This window comes from Canis lupus, chromosome 16, assembly GCF_003254725.2.
Source record: "Canis lupus dingo isolate Sandy chromosome 16, ASM325472v2, whole genome shotgun sequence".
Lineage (NCBI taxonomy): Eukaryota > Metazoa > Chordata > Mammalia > Carnivora > Canidae > Canis > Canis lupus.
Genome location: NC_064258.1, coordinates 27,550,684 through 27,575,208, shown reverse-complemented (window position 1 = coordinate 27,575,208; position 24,525 = coordinate 27,550,684). Strand labels below are relative to the sequence as shown.

The 24,525-nt window shown below is 43.4% G+C and overlaps 1 protein-coding gene across 6 annotated transcripts in view; it reads left to right on the top strand.

Moving 5' to 3' along the window:
• The window catches only part of PLEKHA2 (pleckstrin homology domain containing A2), a 76,015-nt gene extending 51,545 nt beyond the window's left edge, over nucleotides 1-24,470 (top strand). For 5 of the 6 annotated variants that reach the window (XM_025434137.3, XM_035700237.2, XM_025434209.3 and 2 more), the window contains 7 exons: nucleotides 4,972-5,112; nucleotides 5,697-5,843; nucleotides 6,200-6,268; nucleotides 6,671-6,741; nucleotides 10,540-10,603; nucleotides 19,843-19,920; nucleotides 20,361-24,470. In XM_025434137.3, coding sequence (XP_025289922.1) covers nucleotides 4,972-5,112; nucleotides 5,697-5,843; nucleotides 6,200-6,268; nucleotides 6,671-6,741; nucleotides 10,540-10,603; nucleotides 19,843-19,920; nucleotides 20,361-20,723 — 933 coding nt within the window. In that variant the 3' untranslated portion in view covers nucleotides 20,724-24,470. The remainder of the gene's footprint in view (nucleotides 1-4,971; nucleotides 5,113-5,696; nucleotides 5,844-6,199; nucleotides 6,269-6,670; nucleotides 6,742-10,539; nucleotides 10,604-19,842; nucleotides 19,921-20,360) is intronic. The other variant, XM_035700238.2, reaches the window with a different exon arrangement.
• The last annotated feature ends 55 nt before the right edge of the window (nucleotides 24,471-24,525 follow it).

Below are 24,525 nucleotides of genomic sequence, written 5' to 3'. Positions count from 1 at the left end.
TCCAATAGTAACCATTGGGGCAGATGATGCTTCCAAATACCTCAGAGTTTCTGTGTGTAGATTAATAGAAGAAATCTGTACACCTCCAGCACTTGCAATGCCAGATCCAAGCAGAGTACAGTTCAGTCATTGAAGTGGTCTGGCTTGTGAGCTTGTTATTTTGTTTGACAAACCTTGGTAAACCCATGAAAAGAGAGAGGATGGAGGGGAGGGAGGGGGATTGTAGCTAACTCATGTTCTTGTACACACAGCTCTAGAGAGCTGGGCTTAATACAGGTTTTCTTCATTCACAGTGGTGTCTTCACCCTTCTGTGTCTTATTACACAGTTTTGGAGTTTCTTTCAATGTCTTATACTTTATTCTCTTTCAGCCTTGTCTCCTGGCTTTCTTCTTCTGTTCCTGTCTGGTACACTGGGCTCGCCATCCTGCAAGGTGGCGGGGGCCTTTCTTTTGTGCCTCATAGGGTTGATCTAGGCGGTGGCCTCTTTTCTGGCCTCATGGAGCAGAAGTTACAAGCCACAGGAGTGGGAAGGAACATGGTGGTGCCCAGAGGCTGGGGAGTCCAGAGGCTTGCTGGGAGATCAAAGCCTGCTGCAGGTCTCCATTGTGTCCAGGATCCCCCTTACTCTCCTTGGCTTGGTTCACACATTCTCTTGCTAAACGTCTCATGGGATAGAAGGAAGAGGAGGGGCACTTTATCTCCTAATCTGTCTGTACCCTGTAAGGGTTTACTCCTTTCTCCATTGCCATATCATATTGTATCTTGTGTTCTTTCTCAGGGAGGCTGGGAAGAGGGAGGATGTGGGGCTGGGCACCACCACATCAGTGGCATGCATACTCATTTTAAGGCGCATTACATACAAAGTGAAGTATCAGGCACTGGGGGGAATACAGAGATAAAAGAAGGAACAGGTCATGTATTGAGCCAAGCTTTCACATATACCATATTATTCACCCCTCTCATATCACTCTTGTAAGATAAGTAGTTTTACCACCATTTTTTTTTTTAGATTAAAAAAATGGAAATCAGAGTCTTGCCCAAAGTCTAGAGGTGAGTAAATGGTAGAGCTGAGATTCAAACCCAGGACACAATGACTTTTAAGACCTAAAAGAATTTATGAAAATATTTAAAAAGAACAACAGTTGTAAATTATGTTAGATTATACACCACTTTTACATATATGGTTTTATTTTAATTTCATATAAGAGCCTTAGGTAGAGAGGGCAAGCATTATTATTCTCATTTACAAATGAGGCAATGGGAATGCCTAGAGATTACAGTGACTTCCCCTAGGTCAAGGAGGCAGGACGGATCCACTTTTTTTGCCCACAGATCACTGTTCATTTTGTGCCAAGGCCAGTAGGTCCTTGTCATTGAAGAAATGATTGACATATGGTATTTAAGGAATTGGATTCTCACTTGAGTATTAGTATTCCTATTTTAGTTTTGGGAGATGACTGTAGCAAATGGGAGGCTTCTATCCCTAGGGGAGAATCCTTCCTGTCCTTTTCCAGCTTCTGGTGGCTCTGGGCAGTCCTTGGTGTGTCCTGGCTTGTAGCTGCATTACTCCTATCTCTGCCTACATCATTGTATGGCCTGTGGGTCCCTTTGTTCTCTCTTCTTCTGATAAGGACATCAGTCATTGGACTTCGGGCGGCCCACTCTAAACCAGTATGACTTGATCTTAATTTAACTACATCTGCCAAAACCCTATTTCTAAATAAGGTCCATTCTGAGTTTATGCATAGATGATTTTAGTGGGACATTATTTCCCAAAACAGCTGAAAATTGAGCAGTAAAAGTAAAGCACAGTCTCCCTACCCCCTTTGATTATTCCTCATTGCAGTCTAGCCATGCCTGATGGGAAGTAAGATGAGTCCCTATAATTTTCTTTCTTTCTTTTCTTTTTTACTTAAGTAATCTCTACACCCAACATGGGGCTCGAACTTACAACCCTGAGATGAAGAGTCACATGCTCCACCAATGGAGCCAGCCAGGTGCCTTGTGTCTCTGTAATTTTCATTTCATATTGCAAAGGAGAGTCATAAGGCTCTCCCTCATCAGAGGATACTCCACAGATGGATGGAAGAGGCACACTTTGAATTTAGGCCTCTAGGGATATGGACAAACCAAAAGAATGACCTTGTTTCCAAGTTCTGGGGCAGAGTTATTGTTGAGTTTGTCCTCCATAGGCTGATTCAGTCTCAGGAAACTTTGGAGAGATTCTGGGCAGACAGTCAAGAGTAGCCCACAATATAAGGGCTGACAAGATTCTGAGAGGCAACACAATAGCTAAGCTAATATAAATCCTTTTCTGGCCACTGGAACTCTAAAAGGCTACTTTACTCCTTCTTTGGTAGAATTCCTTTAGGTCATTTGGTGGGAAGTTTCTGTTGTTTCACGGTGATGATATCACTAAACATCCCAACAATAATCAGCATCCTTAAAGGAATCCTCTCACACAATAGCAAAGTTCAGGGAAAGAAAGGGTGGCATAGGTAGGTAGTAGGACATTGAGCAATGGAGAGTCAGGCAGTCCTAGGGGAAACTTACTTCATTTTAATGAGCTTTCATTTATCTCATCTATAAAATGGAGATGATAATGCCTACTTCATAAGATTGCTTGAGATAGAAATCATGCAGCAGAGTTTGGCACACTGCCTGGCATTGAATGGGGCCCACAGAAGTGGGAACTGCTGTTCAGACAGGAGGGAAGGAGAAGGTGGATTTCTGGCTCCATCTGGAGAGCTGGTGGGCGGAGGTCACCCTTGTCTATGTAAATGGAATATACAGGCCAGGAAGAAGAAGAGTTCTCTTCTTCTTTCTGGGGCTCCAGTGTCATCATGGTGCTCTTACTTCTTTGTACAGACATTGAATGGAGCGGTCCTCAGTCTCATCCTTGGCAAAGTTCTCCCAAGGCCCTGAGCCATGAGCTCTTGAAAGGTCTGGATTCTTGGGTCCTTTTGATTCCTGAGGCTGTAGAAGCAGTGAAGATATTAGTGTTACTCATGGAGTCTACAGATCCACACAGGTGCTGAGCTCTTGTGAAGGACAGGCTCCATAATGCTGTGGACATTGCCTCAGTGGGCAGTTTGGGTCTAGTCTCTGTCCAGTTTATTAACCATGGCTTTGCGTGATTGACTTGACTGGCCTTGGCTTCTTCTATTTTCTTGCAAAATGAAAGATTTCATGGGAATTGCCAGTAAAGTCAGTAAGGAGAAAGGAAAGTGACATAAATGAGGATAAACAGCATCTGACTCGTGGTCTCGGTATTGGGGAGCAGAGGAGGGACAGTGGCAAACCAAAGAATGTTCTCCATCTCTAAAGAGAATCGCCACTTGGCTGGAAGTCTGGATTTTTAGATGAAATATCCCAAATTTTAAATGTAGGTTGAAAAACACACTGCATAGGACCAACAAACCACAGTTTGGCCAGAATCTGTCTTCAGGCCACCAGTTTTCAGTCTGTGGGCTATGGTGTCAAGGAGCCATAAAAATTCTTTGATTATGTGATTGCCTGTGGTGCCCCAATTCTGCCACAGAGAGGAATAGAGATAACTTTTCGTAAAGGGCTGTTTGTAAATGTTAGTGCCATTTGTGAAATGTTAATTAAAATATTTGGTAGGGGCACCTGGGTGGCTCAGTTGGTTAAGTGTCTGCCTTCGGTTTAGGTCATGACCCCTGGGGTCCTGGGATTGAGGTCAAGTCTGAGCTCCTTGCTCAGTAGGGAGTCTGCTTCTCCCTTATTGTCTTTCTCCATGGCATGTGCTTCTGCTCACTCTCTCAAATAAATAAGATCTTTAAAAATAAATAAATAAAATATTTTGTAATGCTTTTGACCCTTGAACAAATGGGTTTGAACTACATGGGTCTACTTATATGCAGATTTTTAACAGGAATGAAAATGCATTTTCTATTCCTTATGATTTTCTTAATAACATTTCTTTTCTCTAGCTTATTTTATTTTCAGAATACAGTGTATAATATGAAGAACAAACATGTATTAATAATACATATAATCCATAGAACACAAAATATGTGTTAGTTGATGATTTAGGTAATCAGTAAGACTTCTGGTCAACAATAGGATGTTAGTAGTTAAATTTAGGGGGCGTTGAAGGTTATACATGGAGTTTTGACTGTGTAGGTGTCAGTGTCCTTATCCCCTGCATTGTTCAATGTACTTTTATATTTTTGTATTTCTGAAGTTTTTTAAATATATATACTTGGTCATTTAATAAGTATAATGACTCTATGAAACGAATATTATTACCCTTTTCATTTTCTACATGGGACAGTTTTGGGCAAGAGAGAGGTTCAACGATTTGCTGAAAGTTGCTGAGTGAGTTAGTGACAGTCAGGAGTTGGTTGCCCCAGGTCCTTGGGCTCTGAAACTCAGGCTCCCTTAATTCTGTACCGTATCCCACATGTATGTTACCTGTTCGTCGGCCTCCCGTGCTTTCTCCTCCTTACATCCTTTTTTCCTGTTTATCTCCAGGCTGCTGTGCCAGCATCTCCTTCTCAGGAGACCTCTGCTAACCACTGCATTTCAGAGTAGTTCCCCTGTTGCTCTTGATCTCAGCGCCTGTTTATTTTCTTTACAGTACTCATCGTGATTTGTAATTATTCTGATGCTTATTTGGCTCTGCATTTATTGGTCAGTCTCTGCTATTAGAATGTCCGTGCTGAGAGGGCAGGACATGCCTGTTTGCTGTTTTATCTTGGGTCTGCAATCAGGGTAGGGCTGGCTCATAGCAGGTGCTCAGTACTTGTGCATATGTGTGTGTGTGTGTGTGTGTGTGTGTGTGTGTGTATAGAGAGGTCTGCTGGCAGAGTTCCTCCTATTCAGGTTTGGGTTGATGAAGGGGCTGGGAAAGAGAGGAGGTCTTACTATAATTTGGTACAGTAGGTTTTCTTGCCCCTTCTCCAATGTTCTTTTGTCTCCTTTTCCTAAGCTGTCTTTCTTCCCAGGTACCCAAAGTTGGGAGCCTGCCCCTGACTACCGAAGTTATAAAAAGCCTAGCAGCTCCTCCAGCCCTAGAGAAGAAGCCACAGGTGGCCTACAAGACAGAGATCATCGGAGGGGTGGTGGTACACACGCCCATCAACCAGGTGCTGGGGCCTGGGACTGCCTGGGGGTGGGGTGTATGGGAGCATCTATGCCAGTGATATGCATAGAAGAGGGTAGCACAGAGGATAGATAGTTGACGGTGGGGGAGTCAGTGCAGATGGAGTAGTGAAGAAAATCCAGGACAGGGGTGGGCATGAATAAGGGCAGTGCAGAAATCAGGGCCACTGCATCTTGGGGCTGTGTGGACAGTATGTCCTACACCCTGCATGGGAGACCAGCACTTGTAAGTCACATGGGAAATGGGGCTGGGGCAGGCAGATGAGCCTGGAAAGAAGCCTACTGTCCCTCCTTCCATTAGGGTGTTTGTCTTCTCACCTGGTTTGTATTCTCTGTCCTTACCTTTCTCCTGGGTCTGCCCCACGTTCCCGAGCCTTGTTCTGTGAGATCACCGGTATGGTGCCTGACAGAAGCAAAGTGAATGTTTGCTTTCTTGTTTATTTCTTTGTTAACTGCCACCCTGGGTAAAGAGGCAAGAGAGGATTCGCCAGGGGGGGGCTTCGTGAAGCACACGTTTGCTGCCTGAGGAACAAGGGGAGGTGCTAATCCTGTTGCTGTTTCCTTGTAGAATGGTGGGGATGGGCAGGAAGGGAGTGAGCCTGGGTCCCATGCCATCCTTCGAAGGTCTCAGAGTTACATCCCCACGACGGGCAGCCGTGTTCCTTCCGGGCCCCCCCTCATTAAGAGTGGCTACTGTGTGAAGCAAGGGAATGTGGTGAGTGTTGGTGCTGGGGCTCAAGTGGGTCTTGGTGAGGCCTGGGAGCAGTGGGTGTGGGCAGGGCACGGGGGAGAGCTGGTTGGACGGAGGAGCTGCCTTCCTTGGCACTAACTACCTCCCAACCCGGTGGGAGGTTTGCAACTTAACATTCACCCCTGCATGTTGGAGGCATTGCCCCTGATAGAAGTCTTTGTAGGCTCCCCCCACACCCCCACCGCTGCCAGCCCTACCTCAGCCCCAAGTCTGAGTGTGGGAGCCCAGCTTCCTTCTGGCCAGGTACCCAGAAGCATAGAACTAGAATACCCTCTGGAATGCTGGGGCCTCTTCTTAATGTCCTGTTCTTTTTATTTCAGCGGAAGAGCTGGAAGCGTCGCTTCTTTGCACTTGATGACTTCACTATCTGCTACTTCAAGTGTGAGCAGGTTTGTAGTCGTTCTGGAGCCCTTCTGATAGGTCATGGAAGCAAGAGGCATGTGGATAACACCCACACGTGCATGCCTGATTACAGATGCAGACACATGCACAGGCTTAAGAGGTGCCCCTGTCTTCTGTCTATCCACCTGTGTGTGTTTCCTTACACTGATAGAACAGCATGGCCTTAATTTCCTCCTTCCCTCTAAACAGCAAGCTGCTCTGTAGTCAGGGCCACAGAGCATCTTCTTAGAATTTTTTCCTCTCTTGATAGTTATTTTGAGACCTTGCCTGTTTGCACCTGGTTTTAGCCAACCATCTCTGACCAGAAAGGTACATTGGTCAACTGGTCTGGGCTCTGGCATTACGTGGATAGCCTCACTTATCTATCTTTACTTATTTTTTTCTGCCAGGACCGAGAACCACTGCGCACTATATTTCTCAAGGATGTTCTCAAGACTCATGAGTGTCTGGTCAAATCTGGGTAATCATCTGTGCTTATTCTTTTCTGATCAGAAACCCTATTTGCCTGCTTAAATCTTTATTTACTATCCGTCTGAGGCTCTATTCAGGAATCTTTCTCCATGCACAGGACAGGGGTGGATATCTTACCACATCCAAATTGATGCAGCTAAGGGATCATACAGTGCAAGCCTATCTTTTCCCACTACCTTACTCTGGCTCCCGAGGTGGGCTGAGCCTATAAAATAATTTTCTGGTGGAGAGAAAGAATATAGGAACAAAGAAGAAAGTGGTGTTGGGATGTGTTAGAGTTAGATGCTTATTGCTTAGGAGATGGAGGGCTCAGAGCGGGGACTGTGCCCTTAAGGTCAGTCTTATCAGCACTTCTGGTTAGATCACTGATTATGCTATTACCTCTTCCCTGAACTTCTTATGCCTTCTTCTCCTTTTGACAAAGTCCCTGACATCCCCTTAACTCAAGGGTAGTTCATAGCACCTCTCTGTGCCTCCCTTTGGACGTTACTGCTTCTCACTAAGAAATGGTTTACCTCCCAATGCAATGGTGCATGGGATGAGTCTGGGATCTGGGCACCTAGGGAAGGGCTCTCCCATAATCCAGTACAGATATAGATGCTCTTAGGGCTAAACTTGAGAAACCCAAGGGTATCTGGGCATCTAGAAATCCTCCTTTTGCCCCTTAATCTGCAGTCTTTAGAGACTGTGTCTCCATCCCATGGGCTGTGCAGTGCAGAGCCAGCATTATCAGGGACTGATGGTCCCTATTGGCTGCAGGCAGACTGTTCTCACATGAAGACATGGGACAAGTCTCGCATGCTGACAAATGCCACATGACCCAAGGAAACAGGGACTGAACTAGGCTGTCCTGACTCTTGCAGATGACAGTTGCAGAGTAGACATTAGGGAAGTTCCCAGTCATGATTTGTAATCCATGCAAGTCGCCATAGATGGAAGTTCCAGAAACGTGGTTTCAGGGGTTGATGGTGAGCAGAGGAAAGATTGGACATGACTCATTGCCAGAGACAGTTCCTGACTCCCCTGACTCCAGAGGGCCTGTGCAGACAGGTAGGTGTACGACCACCTGGGCACGCCAGGCAGCTTAGGGAGCACAGGTGACATTCAGCCCCAGGAGTGCTATGCACCTCTCCTAAGTCCCTTACTGCCAGAGTCAGGCTGACTTCTTAGTGAAGGAATTAAGGCTGCTGAAGATGATCAAGGGAGGAAGTCCCCATAGCTCTGTAGGTTCTAGGCCTATGAGACCGTGCAGCTTCCCTATACCCAGTCAGTAAGCTTTAGGACATCTGTGGACTCAACAAACATTTGTTAATTTAAGTTTAATTGAACTGAACTGAATTGAATTGAAAGGCAACATGTAGCCTGAGAAGTAGATGTGACAAGGCTGGGGATTTCCTCCTTGCTTTGCTTTTACCTCTTCAGTAGTTGATGACATGAGTGAACTGTGGGTGTGTGTGAGTAATTTAAAAAACCAACACATTTTAGCCAGAGAGAAGAGCCATCTCTCCTCGGAAAGTAGTAACGGTCAGTGAAATATGTTTCAAGTGGCCACTATGTAATATGCATTGTAGCAGACGCTTTATATATGTTATGCACTGATCTTGGGGGTGGCCAGCCTGATAAGGGAGGTCTTCTCATCCCTACTTTACAGTTGGGGTACACAGGCTCACAAAGACTTGAAAATATTCCTAAGATACCTTTTTTTCCAAGTGGAGTCTAAATGACCCCAGGTCTTTCTGACCTCCATCCTGCTGTCCCTTCTTGCGTGGGTCTTTAGTCTCATACTCCTCCATTGCCCAGTGCCCTGTCGCGCTGGCCCCATGCTGGCCATGTCCTAATTCATGAAACCAACTAATTCATGAAACCAACTCTGCCTGTGATCAATCCTTTTTTGGAATTATTCTCACTCTTGGTGGACAACACCAGTCTAACATCTAATTGTATAGTTTTGCTTTATTTTTGGTTCTTTCATTGGGAAAGCATTAGACCTGGATACACACAGCGGGCACTTAACACTGCAAATAATTTTGGCAGGTTTGAGGTGTGTCTGTGAGCGCTAGCTCCTTCTCACCTTCTTCCCTGCAGAAGTCAGGATTCTTCTTCCCAAACTCATCCCCGATTTGAAGCATCTTAAAGTAGTCTATTCTCTCCTTCTGTTTCTCCTTAGCTCCCTGTCTCACCCCAGTGCAGGGTGGCACAGAGAGGGAATTTCTTTTTCTTTTTTTTTTTTTTTTTTTAAGTTTTAAAGATTTTATTTATTTGAGAGAGAGAGCATGCAAAAGCATGAATGGAGGAGGAGGGGCAAAGGGAGAGGGAGAAACAGACTCCCTGGTGAGCAGGGGGCCCAATGTAGGGCTCAATCTCAGGACCCTGAGATCATGACCTGAACCAAAGGCAGATGCTTAACACTGAGCCACCCAGGCACCCCCATAGAGCAGGAATTTAATGAAACTGATGGTATAGGGAGGAAGGCTTTGGAAATGGGAGTTGGTTCTCTTAGGAGAGGCAAGTGGTGGTGGAGTGATTAAAAGCATAGACTCTGGAGTCAGAACTGGGTTCAAATCCTTGCTCTGCTGTTTACTAACTTTGGCACCATGGATAAGTCACCTAACCTCTCTGAGCCTGGGTTTCCTCGTCCACAAGGTGGGGAGAATCTTAAGTTCTTAAGTTCTTTATTGGATTATGGTGAAGATTGATTGGAATAGCACACACAGAAGCACTCAAAGAACAGATTGGTGGTTGCTGGGAGTGGGTAAAGGGTATCAAAAGGTATAAACTTCCGTTTATAAAATAAATAAGACCTAGGGATGTAATGTACAGTATGGTAGCTATAATTAATAATGCTATATTGCATATTTGAAAGTTGCCAAGAGAGTAGACCTTGAAAGTTCTCATCACAAGAAAAAAAGAACTTGTAACTATGTGGTGACAGATGTCAACTAGCCCTCTTGTGGTGTCAATTTACAATAAATACAAATACTGGATTATTATGTTGCATACCTAGAGCTAATAAAATGTTATATGATAAATCTTTCTATATGTATTTATATATTTATATATAAATAATATTTTACATGGCAATAAATATGTAAAATAATTGATGGATTATATTTACATATTTATAAAACCAATAAAATGTTTATCTGCTTGATCCTGAAAAAACCACTTAAAGCAGTGCTTTGCACAAAGAACTATACATCTTAGCCACTAACCCCCCCCCCCCGGGGGGGGCACCTGGTGTCTTAGTAGATTAGGCATCTGAGTCTTGGTTTCAACTGGGATCATGATCTCAGGGTTGTGAGATGGAGCCCGGTTTGGAGCCTTGCATCAGGCTCTGAGTGCAGCAAACAGTCTGCCTGAGATTCTCTCCCTCTCCCTTTCTCTCTGCTCCTCCCTTACCGTCTGTCTGTTTGTCTGTCTCTCTCAAATAAATGTCTTTAAAAATAATATAAAAATACTCCCCCCAAACACACAACTGTAGGTGTTATGGGATGTGGTAGATATTAGGCAGGAAGTTTTAGAGGGAAGAAAAGGAGCTTTATCTTGTTAGAACTGGTGGTAGGGTGTATGTGTGTGGTTTCCATGCAGATGGTGAAGCCTCCTGAAAGCCTGTAGGAAGTGAAGCTAGAGGAGACCCCCTCATGTTTTCTTGAGGCAGAGACTGGAGGAGGAATGACCTGGGAGCCCCCTTCCATGCTAGAGGACACTGGAGCCTTGACTTAGGATGAATCAGGTCCTAAACGTGTGTGTGCAGGCATGCCTGGTAACTTTCTTTCTCTTTGTCTAGTGATCTCTTAATGAGGGACAACCTGTTTGAAATCATCACAAGCTCCAGGACCTTCTACATACAGGTAAAAAGGTCACTCTGAGAAGAGTCTGGTGTTCTGTCTCTGTGAATGATGTGGTAATGGGTCTCACCCTTACCTCTGCTTTCTCTTTTATTTTGTTTGAAGTTTCTAGGTGGTAAATTTAGCCCCTGGTAGTCAGTCTGAGTCCCATTTTATTCTAAACAGGATGTTTGCCAGAAGCTTTCCAACCATAAAATAATAAGAGCAGGTTGAGCCTCTGAACTGGGGAATGTGAGTTTGTACCAGCTGCTCTCAGCTGCTGGGCGCCAACTAAGCAGAGAAAAGGAGAACTAGCCAGTGGTTTCACTTCTCCTTTGGAGGGTATTTATAAGCCCCGCCTGTGTAGACATCACTGTGTGTGGAAGGACAAAAGCACAGAGGGCCCTGTGCAGGCACCAGGTGCAAAGCCCAGCTGCACAGAGAAAGTCATTGTTTGGGCTCTGACAGTTCAGCTACCAGAAGCTTCTCCCTCCACCCACAGCTTTGGAGTCCTCCCAGCTCTTTCTCAAATCATAGGAGGGAGAAAGGCAGATACCCGAGCAGGGCCCAGGCTTTCAGTGCCAAGTCCATATCCGAGCTGGCCTAGCAGTACACAGAGCATGCCTTGATCCACACAGCATTGTGATGATGCTGCATCTCTGGCATACAGACTGCCATGTGATGCGATGCTTTAGATGTGGGACTCCTCAGCCAAGGCTTTTCAGGGTTTCCAGTGCTCTTTCTTTGTTCCAAGTGTCAGTCCCCCTGAGTACTGTCCTATCCACAGAGCTATCCCTCCCTGGTTTCTTGGGCAGCAGCTCCATAGTCTTGAGCTGTCTGAGCTGGTCCTCCTACCTCGAGCTGAGCTGACATGCTAGCAGTCTTTACCTGTGGGCTCCATTCATTCACTGAAGCATGTGTCTTTAGGGAAGAGATAGCATGAGGGAGCTGTGGATCACATTACTGGGGTTGTTAGAGCTGGTTCCATTGTAATTCAAGGACAAAGTTGAAACAGTAGGTTCAAAAGAGTTTCCAGTTCTTGCGTTTAACAGGGATCTCTAGAGTATCCTTAGAATGCCAGGCATCTTGCCTCATACTGGGGACACAGTGTTAAATTGAACAGATCTGAACCAGAGGGAGAGAGAGAGTCAAGTAAACAGGCAATTAAAACTGTGATGGGCTTGGGAAGGGAGTGTTGGGTAGATGAACACAGGGGAGTTTTTAGGGCAGTGAAACTATTCTATATGGTTACTGTAGTTGTAGATGCATGAAATAGAATGTTATAGCACAGGGAAGAGTAAAGAGTAAAAAACTTTATGTGAATTTAAAAAAATCACTCAGGAGGTCCGGTAACTCCAGCATGGTATGCAGACTGTGATGGAAGAACCTAAATGCATTACAAGGATGGAACAGCCTCACTGAAGGCATGGGGCAATAAAAACCAAAAAAAAAAAAAAAACAAAAAACAAAAAACAAAAAACCCCAAACTCCCAAAACCAAAAATAACAGTGTGGTAAGTGCTACCAGTATAGTGAGTAGCAGTTGTCATGGGAACTCATGAAAAGGGCACCTTCCCCTGTTTCAGAGAGTCAGGGATGGTTTCCTGAAGGAAGACACATTTAACCTGAGTCAGTTGGGGGAAAAGTGGCCCATGCAGAGGGAACAACACGTGAAACAGCCTGGAGATAAAAGGAGCACAGAGCAGATGGCAGGCTGGAAAGCCCATCCAGAGGGCCTATGCCTTATAGCCCTTGTTAAAGAGCTGACATTTTATCCTGAAGGTTAGGGTCCCTTGAGGTTGAACCAGGGGAGTGGCCCAGTCAGATTTGCCTTCTAAAAATACTACCTGGGCAAATGATCAAGCTTTGTTTTCCTCATGCATAAAGTGGGGATGATCTCTCTCAAGCTGACTGCATTACTGGTACGCTGGCTGTGAGTTTCCAGGCCCAGCACAGTATACACAGGATGAAGCAGGGTAAGACAGGAGGGAGGGGGGGAGAGCAGATTGGGGGCCACTGTAGTAATTCAGGTCAGGGATGAAGGAAGCTTGAACTAGGATGGATGGTGAAAAGTGGACAATTGAAAAGCTATTGAAGAGTATTTCTTGGGACTTGGTTGTGGATTAGATGTGGGTTGAGGGGATTTAGGGGAGGCAAAGCTGCTGCTGGGTATTTGGCCTGGGCCTCAGGGTGCCTGGTGGCAGCAATCACTCAGACCAGAGAATAGGAAGAAGAACCAGTGAGCATAAAGACCACCTTGGTTTTGGGGATTCTGGGTTGATAGTGTCTATGGGACATTCGAGTTGACATGAAGGTCCTTAGAGAGACAGTGCCTGACACACGGGCGGTACTAAATATTTGTCATGTAAACAGTTATGCTGGGTAAGAGCTTTGGACTAGAGAGAGTGATTTGGGAAACATGAACCCCAACAAAAATGATACTCAAAACACTTTTGCACAAAACGTGTGCACATTGACTAGAAGATTCTCATCACATCTGTCCTCCTTTGCCTCTTGCTTCCACATTTCTGGGATAAAAGAACAGTAGCATCTCCCTGAAATAGACAAATGAGCGAACAGACAAGTCCGTTGATGGCACCTAACTCAAAGAGAATGGAAAATCGAGAAGGATGTAGAGTAAAAATCATTGAGAATACATATTAATTTATTTTCAGATAGCAACTAAAAACTCATTTATATTAGCACAAGCATAATATTTATGAAAAACAGGTCTATTTCTAAAATAAAGCAACAAAAGTAGCATTGGGTTTTTTTGTTTTGTTTTTGTAAATCTCTTTAATGGCTTGCTTAATAGAGGGTAGCAGGATTCTCATATCTGTTTCTGCATTCTATCTGTGGCCATATGTTGTTTTGGTTGAAGAATATGAAGAAAATCTGGCCTCATACAGATATGTATTTGGAAAAAAGGAATATTTTAATACCTTTTTCAGATAATTGTGGATATTTTTCTTTGATTCTATATCAAAACTTGACAACGGTAGTTTCTTAATGTTTAGGTGCAGTGTGGAATTGGAAGCCAACATAACTTTCATACTCCTACATTAAAATCCACTGGTCAATTTTACCCTTTAAATGGATCTTTTTTACCAATGCATGATTTTGTAATTGCGTGCAATGGTCATTAAGAAAATAGTGGTCGCACTGAGGTATGCAGATCTTTCAAATGTTTACATATTTTATTCTATAATATCAAAAAATCACATTTGTTAATATCACCGCAAGGATCATCATCAACAGAGTCTTAAGTACAGAAAGCTGTCTGGCTTATGGAGGAGGGTGCAACCTTTTAAAATTCTAATTTTGTTTGAAAGCTCAAAATTTATCATTTGCCAAAAAAAAAAAAAAAAAACTTTCATGATTTTGCTTGACTAAATGGACTCCTTTCATCCATTTTTGAGAAAGGTCCACCATATCCCTAAGCCTGAGTAAGTTTGACAGTTTGTCAGTCACTTGTTCCAGGTAAAAATGGTGTTTTATGCAAAAGGTAAAAGCATATAATGATTTATTCCTACTGTTTGGTGCCAGCAGCTTTTGCCACCATGCCTAAGTGGCATTCGGACCTACTTCCTAGTATGTTCAGTGAACTGCCTGAAAGCCACGTGTGCTCGTTATCCAGTGAAGCTAGAGCAGAGAGCAGGGCAGCTGTAGGCAGAGCACACAGACTCCTGGACAAGGCACAGAGGCCTGGGCAACAGAACAAGGCAGGCTTCCAACTGTTGAGGTGTTGGTCATTGATCTGTCACATGTGCCTTCTGTGTCACATGTAATTTGCAGCCTAGGATGTTACTGTGTTACTGTTTATTGGATACTCAGATGGGACAGGCACAGTGCTAAGTAGTTTACAGGCAGAGTATAACTTAATTTCTTAGCAATCTCTGAGGCCATCTCCATTTTACAGATGAGCAAACAGAGTGTCTGAAGTCAAATTATTTATTCGAGATCATAAACCTGAAGAATTGTGGAACTTATTAGGAGACACGTAGTCAGGTGCTAGAGCAGGACCTACTCACTTGTGTTGTTTAAAAACAACCTGGATGGGATGCCTGGGTGGCTCAGTGGTTGAGTGCCTGCCTTTGGCCCAGGGTATGATCCTGGAGTCCTGGGATCGAGTACCACATTGGGCTCCTTGCATGGTGCCTGCTTCTCAACCTCTGCCTGTGTCTCTGCCTCTCTCTGTGTGTCTTTCATGAATAAATAAATAAAATCTTAAAAAAAAAATAAAAGCAACCTGGTACAGAGCCCAAGATGTAGAGGGTGTGGCCACAGACAACTGGGAGAGACCAGCTTGTGGAGACTGGCTGTGATGGCAGGTGGATCATGGTGACCAAGATCCAGGATCTGGGAATAGTGGGGTATCTAATCTTGGGGTGTCAGCAAGCTTATCAGCAGGTAGACTGTTGTCAGTCTTGGACAAGGATCAAAATGAGATTTCAATCCTTGGAATACAAGGCATGCAGTGTTCACCATTTCCCCATTTCTCAGTCATAGAAGGTCAAGGGTATTAGGTTGGAGGATTTAGTTATTCCAGATGAGAAATGTAGTGCAGCCTGGTTTGAGTAACTTGGCATAAGCCCAGCTGTCAGAATTAGGAAGCTATGTCAGGTTAAGAGTGGTAATATGAGGGCTCAAATGTCAATTTCAATTGCAGAGTGTTGGGCTAGAACTCTTTGGATACTTACTGTTTTTATTTATTTATTTATTTATTTATTTATTTCTTACTTACTTACTTACTTACTGTTTTAATTTAGACTACAGGGTGAATGACATCATTTAGAACTGTGTAGTACCCAGCCTCGACAATCAAATGTGGCTGGGCTGTGTCTAAAGACAGGACTGATTCCTGAGGAGAGAACAGGGATTTTTAGCTGTTGGGAAGGGGGGCAGTGCTGAGGTTGGGAATAGAATGGAGATGGAGAATCCTACAAATGTTGGATAGCTGGAGTGGAAACCACCACGGTAGGTCCTGGAGGCTTGTTACTGATGACCCCTGGAATTCATTGCTTCAAACTGTTGCATCCGTCATGGTACTGGGTTCATAGTAGGTGCTGGGTAAAAAAAGCTCCTTGGACTACAATAAACCTCAGGCTGCAGTGATTCCTCTTCATATGCTTTGTTCCTCTCACCTCAGAAACTGTTCTCAAGGACAGAAACCCTACTTTTTCTGTCCAGCCAGTGCCAGAAACAAATGCACACACTTAGGTATGCAGGAAGAGGTGAAGGTCTGGGTGTGGCACTTCCCTTTTTTTTCTCCTGAGTCTTAAGCATCTTTTAGGCTTTTTGTAATTCACCCTGGGGTGCATGGACTTATTTTTTTTTCTTAAACCTCTGGTTCACCTTTGAGCAGTTGCTTTAAGATATTTTGGGGGGTTTTGATGAAAGCTAAGCATAGGCTTTCCGTTAAAGATAGACATACACATATGCCGTATGTTTGCATACAGTTTTTGAGGTTTCACTGAATTTTTGTTGCCAGTGAATCCCAGGTCTGAAACTACTAATAGAAATTATAATTGTGGGATCCCTGGGTGGCGCAGCGGTTTGGCGCCTGCCTTTGGCCCAGGGCGTGATTCTGGAGACCCGGGATCGAATCCCACGTCGGGCTCCCGGTGCATGGAGCCTGCTTCTCCCTCTGCCTATGTCTCTGCCTCTCTCTCTCTGTGTGTGACTATCATAAATAAATAAAAAAATTAAAAAAAAGAAATTATAATTGTGATCTCAATAAAGTGAGAGTCTGTATGTTTTCATTCTTGTCACAATATCTGCTTTTCTATTTGGGTAATATTTTCATTTTATTATTTTTTAAGTAGCCTCCACACCCAGGGTGGAGCCCAAAGTGGGGCTTGAACTCATGGCCGTGAGTTGAGACCTGAGCTGAGGTTAAGAGTTGGATGCTTAGCCAATTGAGCCACCCAGGCACCCGCTGAATAATATTTTTAAATAACATTTGTTAAACATTAAAATAATGCTTACTAATGTTTATTATTACTATCTTCATGTCTAGGTTAACTCCATAGGTTATCTAACAGAAAATGTCCTTAAGTAGGATTAGAGAATGGGGGAAAAATATAATTAGCAAACATTTTCCAACTCTTAATTACTAAATGTTTTGAGAAAGAGATTTAATTATTTTGCCTATCATATTAGCAAAGACCTAAAAAAATTCTAATACTTAATTCTAGCAAGTGTGTGCACAAAAAAAATAATACAGTGGTGGCAAGTGAAATCTATATTGTTGGCTAGAAATCTGGGCAGATGTAACAAGAGCCTTAAAAGACTGCATACTCTTTAGAAACATTCCCAGGAGCTGAAGAATCTTAAGAATGAGAAAAGCTTTTTGCACACATGTGTGAACAGCAGCATTGCTTATATTAGAGGGGAACTGGAAACTATTTAAGTGTGTTTTAGATGATTTTGTGTCTGACTCCCCAGATGTTAAGTTAGGTAGTCCTTCGTTTTCTCTTAGTGGCTCCTTGCTAGATGGAGGCTGGGGTGAAGACCATTAGGCTCATGGTGTTTTAGGTTCCTGGAGAAACATACAAGTGTGTCAGTGGGTCGCATAGGACAGTCAGATAGGTGGCCTGTAGCTTGTGGAGCAACATTTGGAATGGGGGTTCTGTGTTGTGCCCAGGGGGTGGGGTGGGGGTAGAAGTAGCTTAATAGCCCTGGAAACTGTAATCATACGGATCGTGCAATCTGTTTCACAAAAATGCTGGACCCCCTGTATGATGTGGGAGATGTTTGTCTCTCCCTCAGATCCCATCTCCATCTCTCCCAGTCTTCTGACATTTCCCCTTACCAAATCCTCTGTCTCCCTTGAAGGAAAATATCTGAGAAATGCTCTTCTAACTGGTGGACAATTTAATTACCTCCATCTCATTCAACTCAAAGTAGCCGAATAGGTTATCTTACTTGATCTTGACAATTTAATCCTTAGGTAGGAATTATTTGCAGTTTGAGTATGAGGAAACTGAAAAAAAAAAAAATCTCAAGGAGAGGCCAGTTAACATATATATAGCTTTGGAATTTAAGACTTCCTTCATGTCCCTTGTGTAATGATAATGAACAACAATAACTAACATTTTAGAAGCCCTTTCTGTGTGTTGGGCACTGTTCATACTGCTTTACCTACATAAGTTCATTTTCTTGAAATGAAAAAAATGTGCACATTTTTTTTGTGCACACACTTGCCTTTTCTCAGTCTACTTGTGGACCAGGATAGCCCTGAGATTAGTAAAATACCTTCTGGAAGAATTTTGGACACCTGGTCCTGTTTCTCTTTTTGGACTAAGGTTGCTTTTGTCTTTTTCTTGGAAAACCAACCATCCAGTTGTCACCCAACTGGGAAATGCCCAGGGGAGAGAGAATCAGGTAAATTTACAGTTCTAGCATGTGAGAGAGGAGGTGTTCATAGTGGGCATTTGTTGCTACACCTGCTAAACCCACTGTGCAAGGATGTGAAACTCTTTCTTTCTTTCTTTCTTTCTTTCTTTCTTTCTTTCTTTCTTCTTTCTTTCTTTCTTTCTTTCTTTCTTCTTTTTCTTTCTTTCTTTCTTCTTTCTTTCTTTCTTTTTCTTTATTTCTTTTATTTATTTCTTTATTTCTTTCTTCCTCTCCTCTCCTCTCCTCTCTCCTCGCCTCTCCTCTCCTCTCCTCTCCTCTCCTCTCCTCTCCTCTCCTCTCCTCTCCTCTCCTCTCCTCTCCTCTTCCTTCCTTTCCTTTCCCTTTCTTCCTCCTTCCTTCCTTCCTTCCTTCCTTCCTTCCTTCCTTCCATCATTCCTCCCTCCCTCCCTCCCTCCCTCCCTCCCTCCTCCCTCCTCCTTCCTTTCCTTTCCTTTCCTTTCCTTTCCTTTCCTTTCCTTTCCTTTCCTTTCCTTTCCTTTCCTTTCCTTTCCTTTCCTTTCCTTTCCTTCTTTTCTTTTTTCTTTTCTTTTCTTTTCTTTTTAGATTCCATTTACTTATCAGTGAGAGCGATCGAGCATGAGATAGCATGACGGGGGAGAGGTAGAGGCAGAGAGAGAAGCAGACTCCCCGTTGAGGAGGGAGCCCAACCCCAGGACCCTGGGACCATGACCTGATAAATTAAAGGCAGACGCTCAACCACTCAGCTATCTAGGTGCCCCTAAAACCGTTTATTTTCTGAGTGTCTTCTGCACACACCTAACCAGTAAGGGTTTGTTTGGGGTGACAGAAAGGGGTCATATTTTAACCTGATACAATGCAATGTGAAAGAAGAATTTGGAGGATGGAGAAAGGGACCTATGTGGACTGTTTTGTGGGCTGGAGTGTGGCGTTCACATATACCTTACCTAGGCACACAAATGCACACTTGTGATGTGGGTGGTACTGTTAGGGGAAGGCACAGAGGGGGTGGAGAGAGATTAACAAATGGAAAGCTCTGGAGGTCAGGGATTTGGTCTTGGTCTCATCTCTGTGCTTGGCACCTGATGCCACGTGTTAGACTGAGGAGGGCCACAGCAAACATTTGCTAGGTCTAGTTGACCCCCTGTAAGGCTGGAAGGCACAAAGAATACCCAAGGCTCCACCTGCCGCTGCTCGCCCATTTGATTTTCCTTCATTTCTTCACGGAGCTGCTGCTGCCCTCTTCTGGGGTTGGTGGGTATTTCTGGGGGATATGCTTTTTAATGGTTCAGCAGGATAATTAATTATCTGTAGATAAGCTTGGTGCTGGATATCTACTAAACTCCAGGCCTGGATGGAGTCCTGACAGACCCAGGTCACTTGTGCTTCTAGGGGAGCCCTGTTCCTGGAGATAACATGTACCTTGGAGGATTTGTAGAGGATTTGGCTTTAGCGGGACTGGAGTTGAAAATGGGAGTATTCTGTTTGAATAGCTGTGGTAGAAAGATGTCTGCACGGGGAGTCAGGAGAACTGAAATCTAGACCAACTATAAATTTTGAACTTTGGCTTTCTGGGCCTCCTTTCCCTTCTCTGTAAAACAGGATCCTAGGCCAGGCCAGTTGTGTTCCAGAGAGGGTGAGGGGCTTCAGCAGGTACGCCTCTGCCTCACTGCAGAGCAACTCCACTTTGAGCGGTTTTGTTTATGTGGTGTCAGATAAGAGTTTGCAGGAAACAAATGTCCTCAAATGTCTGAGAGCCCCTGGACTGGATGACCTCTGGGATCCATCCAGCTCTAATGGTGTGATGTTTTTAGAATTGAATCACAGACTTGAGAGCTGAAATCATAGTGCGTAAGATTTCTCCTAAGTGCTGTGGGTGTTTTGCAGGCGGACAGTCCAGAAGACATGCACAGCTGGATTAAGGAGATCGGGGCAGCTGTCCAGGCCCTCAAGTGCCACCCCAGAGTAAGTCACTTCCTTTCTGGTCATAGTCACTGTCAACTTAGAGATGAATTCTCTTTGAGTGGGCAGGTTTTATTTGGTGATGTAGGCAAGCAGTCTGGCCCTCGATGCAGCTGAAGCTGTCCTGTTTGTTTTCTCTTTCTACTAATTTAGGTACAAAGCTTTACTTTTTGTTTTGTTTTGGTTTTGGTTGTTGGAAAGAGGTGACGGGTAGGGTTGGGTAAAGAAACAGAGTCTGCAATGTAGTCTACACATCTCCCTGCCAGGCAGACCTTGACACATCTGGAGTGAGTCATGTTGGTCATACTTGATTTCTGTGGACAGGTGTCTCCGGACCTATGAGGTGGTGATCCTGGGTGGGTGTTCTTCCTGGGGCTTTGGGATAAACATGGTCAGGAAAGCCCTTATTTTCCTTTGGTTTTTTCTTCCCTGTTATTTTGTAGGATATGTCCTTTTCCAGATCCATCTCTTTGACTCGCTCTGGAAGCTCCAGCCACTCCGGGGGGCCCAACTCTTTCCTGTGCAGGGGGCGGCCACCTGTGGAAGAGAAAAAAGCTCTCTGCAAAGCCCCCTCGGTGGCTTCGTCCTGGCAACCCTGGACACCTGTTCCCCAGGCCGGGGACAAGCTGCTTCCCGCTGAAGAGACTCCTGGGGACTCTTTGCTCATGTCTCGCCTTGGGGAGAGCAGTACTTCTGGGGTGTTGCCCAGCTCCCGGATAAGGCACAGGTCGGAGCCCCAACACCCCAAGGAGAAACCATTTCTGTTCAGCCTTGATGATGAGAGCATACGGACTTCTGATGTGTGAAAGAGCACAGTGTCCTGGGAGGGGGGGAGGACTCAAGAAAAGGAGGCCATGACTCAGTTTCTCTACCTTTTGGAGGACAGTCAGAGACCCTTTGGCACTCATATTCCTGTGGATGCTCTGTGGGGGGGGTGGGGGCCATCCAGCAGGCCTTTCATTTTTGTTTTAAATACCAATACAGTGTATTTAACTTGGGAAGTCACTAGGTTAGACCTGTAGGCATGCACAATGGAGAGCAGGTTGCTACCAATTGGACTACTCTGAGGTCTTCCTGGTGAGAGGAGGTTGGGAGTGCAATTTCATCCCTAACCAAGTTTTATTTCCTTGTCTTAGTTTTAGTTTCTTGCTTTAGTTTCCAGGCCAAGCACAGAATCTTGGGCTAGTTATCTGGTTTATTCAATTCCTATTTATTGGCCAAGGTCTGACTATGAAGTCGGAAGGTAGTAAGTAACCCCAGCTGAAAGCAGAAGATCCAGGCTCTAGCTTGCCTGGGATACCTTCTGAGGGGAGGTGTTAAAATCTGGGGGCTGATGGGTAGCTCTCAGAATGTCTACTAGGATAGATCCTCCCAGGGGACCTCCACAGGGGAAGAAATAGGGATCTCATGTAAGGTATGAGGAAAGATTCAACCTCAGCATATCAGCCACTTTTGGGAATTAATTCTGTTACTGTCTATGACCCTAAATAATGTTAACGTGATAGACCTGCCCACAGAGTTTGTGTGTCAGACCCTGAGGATGGGTTTATCAGTGTTATAAGTTACAATTGTAGACAACAGAGCAGACATTTCCATTGGTATGGCATTATTTGGAAGTTTGCAGAGTTGTTAAGTGTATGATAATATCCAGCGTGATAGATCAGATCTCTGTTTCAGAATGTTAGAGTTGCATTAGAGCAGGTGCTGGGAAAAGACGGACTATAGTTCATCCAGATAAACTTTTCTGATCCATGCTTTCCAGACAGAAGAAACGGTCTGTTTTAGCACAGAGTTCTTGAATCCTTACTTCATAGCTTTCTTCAGTGGGCTGATATTAGTCTAATTTTAAGTGCTGTATATTATATACCCTGGCAGATTTGCTTTCTTTCTACTCTTTTTTATTGCCCTTTGAATGAAGCCTTGTGTACTTGCATGATCAAACCTTGTAATCTGATAAGGTTCCATGTACTTAACAGTGAAGAGATGCAAGGATAATCTTGAGAGATATTTATATTTTTAATAAAATAAAAACTATGCACAGAAACATTAATTTAGAGGTTCTGCATTGCCAACTAGAGATTTCCCAGGTAGAAAAGCATCGATTGCATTTCCTGCCCAGATTTTTGGGTATACCTTCTTTCATTTGACAAGAAGATACTATTTCCAGGGTCCCTGGGAGAATTTGTCCAACTTACATAGTGACCTGCTAACCTATCAGGTTCCCTACAGGGAGAGAAAAACTAACTCATTTCTGTCTATGCCATTTATCAGCTAGATCAGTTAATTACCTTTAAATTAAAAACTAATGACTATAGGAAGATACCGAGAGAAACATTTTTACCTAAGTAAATCCCTTCCCCTTCCTTATGTCCAGATCTAATGTCATCAGAAAGCCTTAGGGGCTTGAGGGTAATCTGTGTTCCATTCAGGCACTGTAGTTCCCTTGAAGCCCATGTCATGTTGAGAACTTTTCTTGAGTGCACTGCATTGGAGCTATTATTCATTATTATTCATAATTTAATTATTTGGCCTAGTGGTCCTGTTATAAAAAAGACATCTAGTACTGGATTTCTCTCTCTCTATCCTCTTTTTTTCAGATTCTTGTATACTTTTGTCCTCAGAAATCTATGGTTTAGGAGATAGTTATTTATGAGTGACCAAGGTTACAGCTTCAAGTAACCTGATACGTAGTCATTTCAGATTCTTAAGTCTCCTTGTCTCTGGTTTCATCCTCAGATTTTCCTCAAGAAAATTCTTCGGCTAGGTCAAAGAAAATACACAATAATTGATGTTGCACTAACAAAAATAAGTTAGGAACTTTTGAGATCCCTTTAAACATTCCCTAACTCATAAAGCTATCATCGTTTGGTGTTTAAACTGTGAAAATGTACCCATTTCTCTTTTGTTCAGTAAAATCTCTGCTAGAATACTATTGCTAAATTAATTGGCTATTATAATAAAGCTGATATGTTTCTTATTTCAGTAGGGCCTATTTTAAAAATGTGTTAAATTAAACATACTTATAAATCTAGATTATACTCTTATGATAGAGGGAAACAAAGACTCTTAATTGGCAAATACTTGGGGAACATTGTTAACGTAGTTCCAACACCAGATAAATATAATTATCTTCAGTGAAGTCTATAAGCATTCTCATTCCCAAACCTTATTTCAGAATTCCTTTTGTGCCCATATTTCTTACCTTCTGGCCACTTTCACATCAAAACTTTTTTTTTTTTTTTTTTTTTTTTTTTTAATTTTTTTATTTACTTATGACAGTCAGAGAGAGAGAGAGAGAGGCGCAGAGACACAGGTAGAGGGAGAAGCAGGCTCCATGCACCAGGAGCCCGATGTGGGATTCGATCCCAGGTCTCCAGGATCGTGCCCTGGGCCAAAGGCAGGCGCCAAACCGCTGCGCCACCCAGGGATCCCACCGCTGCGCCACCCAGGGATCCCCACATCAAAACTTTTTAATGTCACTACACAACGTGAGTCAAAGATAGTGCATATATAGTCAAAGCATTTGGCTTTAAATGTGTATGGAACCAGATGGAAAAAAATAGAGCAGGGATGCAGTATAGGTTAGTAGTTAAGTGTGTAGGCTCTGGAATAAATCTGAGTTAAAAAAAAAAAAAAAGAACCAAAAAAGGTACTACATTTTCTTTGTGTAATAAAAACCGCTGAGTTGTGCTGTTTTCATAAGACTTTTGAAGTGGTCTTGACCCAGTTTGTGTAACAGTATTACAGGTGGTCTTCCTATAATTGAACTATTTACCATCCCTGTTCTTGAGAGCTTAAGGATTTGCTTACTCAAGGTCACTTGGTGGTTGGTAAACATTGACCTTTTGCTTCCTGTGAGACATCATAAACCTACTAAGATGTAGAGTAGGTGCTGGCCAAAATAGTGGAGGTTATACATTTATTTCTGAGTAGAATGCTACGCTCACTCACATGAGAAAGGGCAGAGGTAAGGTCTAGCTTTGTAGTCACTTGAAGCAAAAAGGGTTTTTTTTTTTGTTTTTTTTTCTTCCTGAATATAACTGCTCTGCTACGGGCTAAAAGAACCTAACTTGCAGGTTCAGTAGTTGAGCGATGGAATTTGATGTTTGCTTTCACTGTTGACCAGTAACACCATTTTGGAAATTGAGCTTCCCAAATGAGCTTTAGTTTATAAACTCTGAACATGTCAAAAATGTTTAGTAAATCTTTTCTACCAACATCACTTTTTTTTCTTACTCCTTTTTTCTCAATGCTGTCGCCTGCAACAGTCATACAGTCACTCATGCTAAGTAGAATTTGAATAAAGCTAACATTAGCATAAATATACTGTTTGACCTCTTCCCCTACTGCTTATTGAAGCTGTGGCATGATTCGGTGTTTTGAACCAGTATGTTTCAGCTGTGAAATGCACTCGCTGTAAGCCCTGAGCTGAGTGCATGGAAACTGTTACGCTTCTCATTTTATGTGATCTCCTAATTGGTATGTAGCAAAAATAGTTTTCTAAAACTGTTTTGTTGCTTGTTTTTGTAATAAAACCATGTGAAATACTGAAATATGGTGTGTGTTTTCCTAACGCTGACCTTCTGTTGGTGAGTGGGTGATCTCTCT